General features: G+C 39.4%; 1 protein-coding gene across 7 annotated transcripts in view; it reads right to left on the bottom strand.

Moving 5' to 3' along the window:
* The window catches only part of LOC120055693 (disks large homolog 1-like), a 234,941-nt gene that overhangs the window by 204,344 nt on the left and 18,446 nt on the right, over nucleotides 1–12,151 (bottom strand). For all 7 annotated transcript variants that reach the window (XM_039003593.1, XM_039003595.1, XM_039003592.1 and 4 more), the window contains one exon: nucleotides 8,402–8,565. In XM_039003593.1, the coding sequence (XP_038859521.1) occupies nucleotides 8,402–8,565 (164 nt within the window). The remainder of the gene's footprint in view (nucleotides 1–8,401; nucleotides 8,566–12,151) is intronic.

Here is a 12,151-nt window from a genome sequence, read left to right as displayed (position 1 = left end):
TGTGCTCTTCACAGATGAAACAGGTTCCCACTGAGCACATGAGCACATGTGACAGACGTGACAGAGTCTGGAGACGCCGTGGAGAACGTTCTGCTGCCTGCAACATCCTCCAGCATGACCGGTTTGGCGGTGGGTCAGTCATGGTGTGGGGTGGCATTTCTTTGTGGGGACGCACAGCCCTCCACGTGCTCGCCAGAGGTAGCCTGACTGCCATTAGGTACCGAGATGAGATCCTCAGAGCCCTTGTGAGACCATATGCTGACACATGCACATTCATATTCATACTGGATAGAAAACTCTGAAGTTTCTAAAAACTGTTTGAATGACGTCTGTGAGTATAACAGAACTCATATGGCAGGCAAAATCCTGAGAAAAAATCCAAACAGGAAGTGTGAATTCTGAGGTTGGTCGATTTTTAACCAAGACCCTATTGAATACACAGTGGGATATGGATGAGTTTGCACTTCCTACGGCTTCCACTAGATGTCAGTCTGTAGAACCTTGTCTAATGCCTCTACTGTGAAGTGGGGCCAAAGGAGACAGGAATTAGTCAGGTCTACCTTGACCTAACCATGCGCGTTCACATGAGGGAGCTCTGTTCCATCGCACATCTGAAGTCAATGTAATTCTCCGGTTGGAACGTTACTGAAGATTTGTTAAAAACATTCTAAAGATTGATTCAATACATCGTTTGACATGTTTCTACGGACTGTAACGGAACTTTTTGGACTTTTCGTCCGTACTTTCCGCTGGACTTGCACGCGCATCGTGAGTTTAGATTGTGTACTGAACACGCGAACAACGAGGAATGGACATAAATGGACTTTATGGAACAAATCAAACATTGTGGAACTGGGATTCCTGGGAGTGCATTCTGATGAATATCATCAAAGGTAAGTGAATATTTATAATGCTATTTCTGACTTATGTTGACTCCAACATGGCGGATTGGCTTGATTTGTCGTCTGAGCGCCGTACTCAGATTATTGCATGGTGTGCTTTCTCCGTAAAGTTTTTTTGAAATCTGACACAGCGGTTGCATTAAGGAGAAGTGTATCTAAAATTCCATGCATAACAGTTATATCTTTTATCAATGTTTAATATGAATATTTCTGTAAATTGAGGTGGCCCTCTGCAAAATCACTGGATGTTTTGGAACTACTGAACATAACGCGCCAATGTAAACTAAGATTTTTGGATATAAATATGAACTTTACCGAACAAAACATACATGTATTGTGTAACATGAAGTCCTATGAGTGTCATCTGATGAAGATCAAAGGTTTGTGATTAATTTGATCAATATTTCTGCTTTTTGTGACTCCTCTCTTTGGTTGGAAAATCGCTGTATGCTTTCTATGACTAGTTGCTGACCTAACATGACATGTTCTGCTTTCGCCGAAAAGCTCTTTTGAAAATCGGACACTGATTGGATTAACACGAATTGTATCTTTAAAATGGTGTCTAATACTTGTATTTTTGAGAAATTTGAATTATGACATTTCAGTTGATTGAATTTGGTGCCCTGCAATTTCATTGGCTGTTGACCAACCAGTCCTAGACATGTTAAATCTACTTGAAAATCTATGGCAAGACTTGAAAATTGCTGTCTAGCAATGATCAACAACCAACTTGAAAGAACTTGAAGAATAATGTGCAAAAATGTTACAATCCATGTGTGCAAAGCTATTAGAGACTTACATATTTCATATTCAATACATTTGCTGAAATAAATGCTGTCACATTGTCATTATGGGGTACTGTGTAGAGGTGGGTGAGAAAAAAACATTTCTTAAATTTTTAATTCAAGCTGTAACATAAAATGTGGAATAAGTCAAGTGGTACAGATACTTTCAAGGCACTGTAGCTATTGGATTTCCTTCACTGATTCTCCCTCGGCCCGATGAAGCACCCGCCTCCCCCTTGCTTTGCTAGCTAACTCTTAAGTCTCTGCTCTCTTTGATTTTGATCTGCGGTTATGTTTTAGTTGTGTAAGTGTTCTAGCTAGTCTCCAGTTGTTAGGCTTTGGCTTGCCGACCATAACCGTGGTGGTTGGCTAGGCTGGCTCGGCTAATAGATAGTAGGCTAAATAGCTAACATTAGCTGGCTGGCTAAGACAACTGGTAAGAATGCGTTATATATTTCCAGAACTTTGGTTTACTTTAATGTAGCTTAGCAGGCCAGCAACCGCTAGCAGGCCAGCATCCAAGTTGATTTAACAGAAAAATGCATAGCATGTTTGCTTTTAAGTTAGCTGAAATGTACAGTCGTGGCCAAAAGTTGAGAGAATGACACAAATATTCATTTTCAAAGTCTGCTTCCTCAGTTTGTATGATGGCAATTTGCTATTAAGAGTGATCAGATGAATTGCCACTAATTGCAAAGTCCCTCTTTGCCATGCAAATGAACTGAATCCCCAAAAAAACATTTCCACTGCATTTCAGCCCTGCCACAAAAGGACCAGATGACATGTCAGTGATTCTCTCGTTATCACAGGTGTGAGTGTTGAAGAGGACAAGGCTGGAGAGCACTCTGTCATGCTGATTAAGTCCAAATAACAGACTGGAAGCTTCAAAAGGAGGGTGGTGCTTGGAACCATTGTTCTTCCTCTGTCAACCATGGTTACCTGCAAGGAAACATGTGCCATCATCATTGCTTTGCACAAAAAGGGCTTCACAGGCAAGGATATTGCTGCCAGTAAGATTGAACCTAAATCAACCGTTTATCGGATCATCAAGAACTTTAAGGAAAGCGGTTCAATTGTTGTGAAGAAGGCTTCAGGGCGCCCAAGAAGGTCCTGGCGCTTGCTAGACTGTCTCCTAAAGTTGATTCAGCTGCGGGATCGGGGCACCACGAGTACAGAGCTTGCTCAGGAATGGCAGCAGGCCATCTGCACGCAAAGTGAGGCAAAGACATTTGGAGGATGGGCCTGGTGTCAAGAAGGGCAGCAAAGAAGCCACTTCTCTCCAGGAAAAACATCAGGGACAGACTAATATTCTGCAAAAGGTACAGGGATTGGACTTCTAAGGATTGGGGTAAAGTAGTTTTCTCTGAGTCCCCTTTCCGATTGTTTGGGGCATCCGGACAAAAGCTTGTCAGGAGAAGGTGAGCGCTACAATCAGTCCTGTGTCATGCCAACAGTAAAACATCCTGAGACCATTCATGTGTGGGGTTGCTTCTCAGCCAAGGGAGTGGGCTCACTCACAATTTTGCCTAAGAACACAGCACAGCCATGAATAAAGAATGGTACCAACACATCCTCCGAGAGCAACTTCTCCCAACCATCCAGGAACAGTTTGGTGACGAACAATGCCTTTTCCAGCATGATGGAGCACCTTCCCATAAGGCAAAAGTGATAACTAAGTGGCTCGGGGAACAAAACATAGATATTTTGGGTCCATGGCCCAGGAAACTCCCCAGACCTTAATCCTGTCTTCAATTTTATCGATTATTACCGTTAAAAAATACCTAAAGTTCTATTACAAAAGTAGTTTGACATTTTTGGGCAGTTTACAGGTAACCTTTGAGATATTTTGTAGTCACGTTTGAGCAAGTTGGAACCGGTGTTTTTCTGGATCAAATGCGCCAAATAAATGGACATTTTGGATATATATAGACGTAATTAATCGAACAAATGGACCATTTGTGATGTTTACGGGACATATTATTTCTGCGTTTTGTGTTGCGCCTGCAGGGTTGAAATATGCTTATCTCTTTGTTTACAATGGTGCAAACTCAGATAATAGCATAGTTTGCTTTCGCCGAAAAGCCTTTGAATTCTGACATGTTGGCTGGATTCACAACCAGTGTAGCTTTAATTTGGTATCTTTCATGTGTGATTTCATGAAAGTTTGAAATTTATAGTAATATATTTGAATTTGGCGCTCTGCATTTTTACTGGCTTTTGGCCAAGTGGGACGTTAGCGTCCCAAATATCCTAGAGAAGTTAACCTCTTGACGCTAACGGTCCGATTTTTATTTTTTTATTTTTTTTTATAAATAACGTTCCCAAGGTCAACAGACTATTTTCTCAGGTCCAGATCGTAGAATATGCATATAAATTATAGATTAGGATAGAAAACACTCCAAAGTTTCCAAAACTGTCAAAATATTGTCTGTGAGTATAACAAAACTGATTCTGCAGGTGTTTTGGTATATTTCACTTGTGATTGCATGATTATAAATATTTTTTGTAATATTTTTGAATCTGATACGTTTGGGAATTTTCTTCTGGCTTTCAGGACCGGAATGAGGCTATAGTTTTCTGAACATAACGCGCAACCCAAATGGCGTTTTTTTGTTATAAAAGTAATATTTATCGAACAAAAATAACATTTGTGTAACTGGGAGTCTCGTGAGTGCAAACATTCGAAGATTATCAAAGGTAAACGATTAATTGTATTGCTTTTCTGACTTTCGTGACCATGCTAATTTGGGGCTAGCTGTTCTAGCATTGATTGATACTCACAAAAGCTTGGATTTCTTTCTCTGTAAAGCATATTTTCAAAATCTGACACGATAGGTGGATTAACTTCTACTTCATCACAATCCCGGATCCGGGAGCACCCCCATCAGTAAAAAAGCTGACTAGCATAGCCTAGCATAGCGTCACAAGTAAATACTAGCATCTAAATATCATTAAATCACAAGTCCAAGACACCAGATGAAAGATACACATCTTGTGAATCCAGCCATCATTTCTGATTTTTAAAATGTTTTACAGGGAAGACACAATATGTAAATCTATTAGCTAACCACGATAGCAAAAGACACAACTTTTTTTTCCCACCATTTTTTTCCTGCATAGGTAGCTATCACAATTTCGACCAAATAAAGATATAAATACCCACTAACCAAGAAACAACTTCATCAGATGACAGTCTGATAGCATATTTATTGTATAGCATATGTTTTGTTAGAAAAATTTGCATATTTCAGGTATAAATCATAGTTTTACATTGCAGCCACCATCACAACTCTCACCAAAGCAACTAGAATAACTACAGAGACCAACGTGAATTACCTAAATACTCATCATAAAACATGTATGAAAAATACACAGCGTACAGCAAATGAAAGACAAAGATCTTGTGAATCCAGCCAATATTTCAGATTTTTTAAGTGTTTTACAGCGAAAACACAATATAGCATTATATTAGCTTACTACAATAGCCAACCACACAACAGCATTGATTCAAGTCAACAATAGCGATAACGAATAAACCAGCAAAAGATATTAATTTTTTCACTAACCTTCTCAAACTTCTTCAGATGACAGTCCTATAACATCATATTACACAATACATATAGAGTTTGTTCGAAAATGTGCATATTTAGCGGCACAAATCGTGGTTATACAATGAGAATAGTAGCCAAGCTGCCAACAAAATGTCGGCACCTAATCTAATCATTATCTAATCATAAACTTGACTAAAAAATACAGGTTGGACAGCAAATGAAAGATACATTAGTTCTTAATGCAACCGCTGTGTTAGATTTTTTAAATTAATGTTACTACGACATACAGCGTGCGTTAAAGCGAGACCGCACCGAAATTAATGGCGGAATAGGAGTTTTACATTTTTCAACAGAACAACGAATTAACATCATAAATAGTTCTTACTTTTTGATGAGCTCCCATCAGAATCTTGGGCAAGTTGTCCTTTGTCCAAAAGAATCGTTGCTTGGTTGTAGATTGTCGCCTTCAACTTTGGAATTAGCAGTAAACATTAGCCATGTGGCCCAGACGTGCCCAACTCACTATAACGCAGCACAAAAAAATATCCGAAAATCGCAATATACTGATAAACTGATATAACTCGGTTTAAAATAACAACATTATGATGTCTAACACCTATATCGAATAAAATCAGAGCCGGATATATCTAAGGCCTATAACGGGAGCTTCCCAGAACGCCATCCTGAGGTCTGTCTTGCGTCATGGCGAATGATGAAAAGAGTGCACCCCACGTTCCCAGACCCTTTATATGGCCTCAGATCTGCCTAGCAACTCCATTCCAATTCTCACTATTTGCTGACATCTAGGGGAAGGCGTATGCAGTGCATCTCGACCAATAGAAGACATGCAAATTAATAAACTGACCCCAGAACAGCCTGCCTGATTTCAGATTTCTCACTTCCTCACAGGAAGTTTGCTCCAACTTGAGTTCTGTTTTACTCACAGATATAATTCAAACGGTTTTAGAAACTAAGTGTTTTCTATCCAATAGTAATAATAATATGCATATTGTACGAGCAAGAATTGAGTACGAGGCAGTTTAATTTGGGAACGAAATTTTTACAAAGTGAAAACAGCACCCCCTATTGAGAAAAGGTTAACAAGCTAAGCTGTGTTTTGGTATATTTCACTTGTGATTGCATGATTATAAATATTTTTAGTAATATTTTGCGCCCTGCAATTCAGCGGTTGTTTAGGAAAATTATCCCGTAAAAGGGATCCGTAGCGCAGAGAAGTTAAAGCCACAGTCAACTTAGTGGATGTAAACCTCTGACCCACTGGAATTGTGATACAGTGATTGAGTGAAATAATCTGTCTAAACAATTGTTGTAAAAATTACTTGTGTCATGCGCAAAGTAGATGCCCTAACCGACTTGCCAAAACTATAGTTTGTTAACAAGAAATGTGTGGAGTGGTTGAAAAACGAGTTAATGACTCCAACCTAAGTGTATGTAAATTTTCGGCTTCAACTGTATCTTCATTGCAAAGGGTTTATGAAAACGTAGGACACTAAAGGCCTTTCTACTGAATCTGAAAAACACCAAAACAAAGATGCCCAGGGTCCCTGCTCATCTGCGTGAACGTGCCTTAGGCATGCTGCAAGGCATGAAGACTGCAGATGTTGCCAGGGCAATAAATTGCGATGTCCATACTGTGAGATGCCTAAAACAGAGCTACAGGGAGACAACACCTGCACAGGATCGGTACATTCGAACATCACACCTGTAGGACAGGTACAGTATGGCAACAACAACTGCCCGAGTTACACCAGGAACGCACCATCACTCCATCAGTGCTCAGACTGTCCGCAATAGGCTGAAAGAGGCTGGACTGAGGGCTTGTATACCTGTTGAAGTTAAGCCTGAGGACAAAAGACTTTCCTCTAAAGATATGACAGCTTGGATTGGCTCTAGAATCAGCTACCATCCTCAGCAGTTTTTCATGTAAATTGTCAATGCCAGGAGGTTTATCATTATTGATCGATAAAAAAAAATCCACCTCTCCCATACTAACTTTCAATGCATTTCTTACATTATGATTTTCTATGCTCGAGTACGATGGCTCAATTTGTTGGCATGTCCTGCCTCAGTTCGCCCACGTTGCCAATGATGTAATCATTAAAATAATTGCCAACGTCAAATGGTTGTGATGAATAAGGCATCTGATTCAATGAAAGATGGAGTTGAATGTCTTTCTGCCTATAATTCCATTTAAAGTACTCCAACATTATTTTCCATAATTCTTTATATCATTGATCTTGGCTTCATAATAGCTTCTTCTTATTGTTGAGTTTAGTCACAATTTCTCAATTTGCAGTCAGTAAGCCAGTCAGATGTGCAGCCAGCCTTATTAGCCACTCCTTTTGACCCATCTCTTTAAACCATATAGTTTCTCCATTCCTCATCAGTCCATGGAGCCTTAACAGTTCTAACAGTCAGTTTCTTAACAGGTGCATGTTTATCAATAATTAGAAGCAATTTTAAATGAAATAAGTGCAGCGTCTGGATGCTCCTTATTAATCACATCAGACCAACAAATATTTGTATCATCATCCACATAAGAGTCACAGCAAAATATTTTATATGATCTCATACACCATTTAAGGCCCAGCTTTTGGAACATTGACTTACACCATGAAGAGAATGATACAGATAACCATAATTAAGCATTTCTGTGTAGTACAGATTAGGGACCCTTCTGGTTACCGTAATTCCGGAACCGGATGTAAACACACTTCACCTACTGTAGTTCAATAACCAAAACAAAAAAAAAATCTAACTTTAGGTGTCATGTTCTGCAGAGATTATGAAACATAATTAGGGGCATATATTTAAGCGTTTTAGGAATACATGGTCGCATAAAAAACTATTTTTACTAATTGTTTGCATCTGCACAGCTCTTCCATTAAAATGTGCCATTGTGAAATAAATGGGTTTTGTTTGGCATGCATTTTAAAGTAAAAAAATCTGAGTCAAAGCGTAATTCTGTTAGATGAAGGGCAATTCCTCTACTTCACATGTGAAGCACCTCCCTGACATAAGATGGGGGCAAGGGCCCTATACAAAATACAAACAAAAACAATTCCACATTTCTTATCCCCAAGTGACCCATGATGCTACATACTCTATATACCATCGCTGACCATGAATCGTCCCCTCTTACCTCTATGCTGGTGCTAAGGCTTGGCAGAGTGTCTGAGGTCACCGTTGTGCTTTGGAGGCTAGAGAAATCCCACAGGTTGACCGGGGGCATGGGCTCCGACGTCTTCGGGGACTCCACACATTTCTGATTATCCAATAAGGTCACTTCGTAAAATTCCTGGATATCTGCAGCAAGACAGGAGAGACAGTTTAGTTACATTTATTTAGTTTGCTTATTTGGACAGAAAAAAAGAGCATTCAAAACAAAGTTGTTTTTAAACATATAGCAAGAAAAGGACAAATGTGTGATGTGTTTATGCTGGCATTCATTACTCCCTGTTAGTCTGTGTAGTACTCTATTACTTTCCTCTGGTGTTATTCTGCATCACATCAACTTTTTGGCTCATTACAACTCACAACAGCCATGTTTTCAGTAATATGGCAACTCAACGAGAGAGAGACCAAGTGCTACCAAATACACCCAACTAGAGAACTAATACTTCTCAGTATACTGGTGTAATAAACTGATAACTGAATTGAATTATTGGGAAGCAGGATCTGAGTTGGCTGGGGTCAGCAGTCAGTTTAAAATTATGATCTCCAGGAACATCCGCGAGGAATCCTGCCATAGCTGTAGGCATATTCAGACTGACATTCTGAGGAAAGGAACTGACATGATTACCCGTCCTAAACCGGAGTTGATTACCAGTGTTGTTGTATGTTATAAATAGTTTTGTAAACTGGAATGAACCACCCAAGATAGACACGGTAGCTGCAGTGAGCTTGGAAGGGGATGAGGGGCTGTAAAGGGGAGGAGGGGCTGTAAAGGACATGCACAGCTGTTACAACTTTTATCAGGTTACACTCGAGCGTGGCACAGAGGTCAGTTACTTATTCTTGTCTGAGCAACAACTGGACTTGGCAAGAGAGACTACCCTGTGTAAAATGCTCTGTGTGCCTTCAATGACAAACATTTAGGAAGCGTTAAACAAATCTTGTGTAGGGCTGCAAGGCACTACAGAGGGTAGTGCATACGGCCCAGTACATCACTAGGAACAAAGCTGCCTGCCATCCCGGACCTCTATACCAGGAGGTGTCAGAGGAAGGCCCACCCTAGTCATAGGCTGTGCTCTCTGCTACCGCATGGCAAGCATTACCAGGAGGGCCAAGTCTAGGTCCAAGAGGCTTCTAAACAACTTCTACCCACAAGCCATAAGACTACTGAACATCTAATCAAATGGCTACCCAGACTAATTGCATTGCCCCCACCCACCCTTTTACACTGCTGCTACTCTGTTATTATCTATGCATAAGTCACTTTAATAACTCTACCCACATGTATATATTACCTCGACTAACCAGGGCCCCCGCACATTGACTCTGTACCGGTACCCCTCTGTATATAGCCTCGCCATTGTTATTTTACTGCTGCGGTTTAATTATTTGTCCTTCATTTTTGGGGGTTATTTTTCTTAACTGCATTGTTGGCTGCAATCCCGGTAACGGGATGATATGACAACAGCCAGTGACAGTGCAGGGCACCAAATTCAAAAAAACAGAAATCTCATAATTAAAATTCCTCAGACATACATGTGTCTTATACCATTTTAAAGGTAATCTTGTTGTTAATCCCACCACAGTGTCCGATTTCAAATATGCTTTTCAGCGAAAGCACTACAAACGATTATGTTAGGTCACACCAAACCACAATAAGCACAGCCATTTTTTCAGCGAAAGATAGCAGTCACAAAAAGCACAAATAGAGATAAAATGAATCACTAACCTTTGATGATCTTCATCAGATGACACTCATAGGACTTCATGTTACACATTACATGTATGTTTTGTTTGATAAAGTTCATATTTTTATAAAAAAATCTGAGTTTACATTGGCGCGTTAGATTCACTAGTTGCAAAAACATCAATTGATTTTGCATAGCCACATCGTTTCAACAGAAATACTCATCAAATGTAGATGATAATACAAATTATACACATGGAATTATTAGATATACCTCTCCTTAACTTCTAGTTCCTCCCAAACCCGGATCCGGGAGCACCCCCACCAGTAAAAAAGCTGACTAGCATAGCCTAGCATAGCGTCACAAGTAAATACTAGCATCTAAATATCATTAAATCACAAGTCCAAGACACCAGATGAAAGATACACTTCTTGTGAATCCAGCCACCATTTCTGATTTTTAAAATGTTTTACAGGGAAGACACAATATGTAAATCTATTAGCTAACCACGTTAGCAAAAGACACAATTTTTCTTACGCAACCATATTTTCACTCCATCAGTAGCTATCACCAATTCGACCAAATAAAGATATAAATAGCCACTAACCAAGAAACAACTTGATCAGATGACAGTCTGATAACATATTTATTGTATAGCATATGTTTTGTTAGAAAAATGTGTATATTTCAGGTATAAATCATAGTTTACCATTGCAGCCACCATCACAAATCTCCCCAAAGCGACTAGAATAACTACAGAGAGCAACGTGTATTACCTAATTACTCATCATAAAACATTTCTTAAAAATACACAGCGTACAGCAATTGAAAGACACAGATCTTGTGAATCCAGACAATATTTCAGATTTTCTAAGTGTTTTACAGCGAAAACACAATATATCGTTATATTAGCTTACCACAATAGCAAACCAGACAACAGCATTGATTCCAGCCAAACATAGTGATAACGTATTCACCACCAAAATAAATTAATTTTTCACTAACCTTCTCAGAATTCTTCAGATGACAGTCCTGTAACATCATATTACACAACGCATATAGGTTTTGTTCGAAAATGTGCATATTTAGCAGCACAAATCGTGGTTATACAATGTGATCAGTGGCAACAGGTCATGCATTCTGGCCGGCGCCATCTTGGAAAGGCACCTAATCTAATCAATAAATAATCGTAAACTTGACTAAAAAATACAGGTTGGGCATCAAATGAAAGATGCATTAGTTATTAATGCAACCGCTGAGTTAGATTTTTAAAATTAACGTTACTAGACATACAGTGTGCGTTACAGCCAGACTAGTGCCGCAATAATGGCGGACAAATCCGTTTACATTTTTCCACATAAATACGGAATAACATCATAAATAGCTCTTACTTTTGGACGAGCTTCCATCAGAATCTTGTGCAAGTGGTCCTTTGTCCAAAAGAATCGTTGCTTGGTTGTAAAACGTCGTCTTCAACTTCGGAATTAGCAGCTAAGAATAGCTATGTGGCCACAACATGCCCAAATCCTCAAAACGCAATACTGAGGAAATTCCGAAAATAGCAATATACTTGCATAAACTGATATAACTCGGTTTAAAATAACTTCGTTATGATGTTTCTAACACCTATATCGAATTAAATTAGACGGATATATCTAAGGTCGATAACTGAGCGTTTCAAAATGCCATCCTGAGGTCCTGCTTTGCGCAATGACGAACGTCGAAAAGAGAGCTCCCCTCGTTCCTTGGCCTTTTATAAACTCTGAGAACTACGTAGAAACTCCATTCCACTTCTCATTGGTTACTGACATCCAGGGGAAGGCGGGTGCAGTTCATGTCGACCAATAGGATACATACAGAGCTTTAAACTGATCTGAGAACAGAGCCTCGTTGTCAGACCTTCGCAGTTCCTGTCATGGATTTCGCTGCAGAAAGAGTTCTGGTTCACCCACAGACATAATTCAAACGGTTTTAGAAACTAGAGATTGTTTTCTATCCAATAGTAATAATAATATGCATATTGTACGAGC

This window comes from Salvelinus namaycush, chromosome 11 (genome assembly GCF_016432855.1).
Source record: "Salvelinus namaycush isolate Seneca chromosome 11, SaNama_1.0, whole genome shotgun sequence".
Classification (NCBI taxonomy): domain Eukaryota; kingdom Metazoa; phylum Chordata; class Actinopteri; order Salmoniformes; family Salmonidae; genus Salvelinus; species Salvelinus namaycush.
The sequence above is the reverse complement of the archived record's forward strand: the minus strand, read 5'-3'. Positions and strand labels throughout refer to the sequence as shown.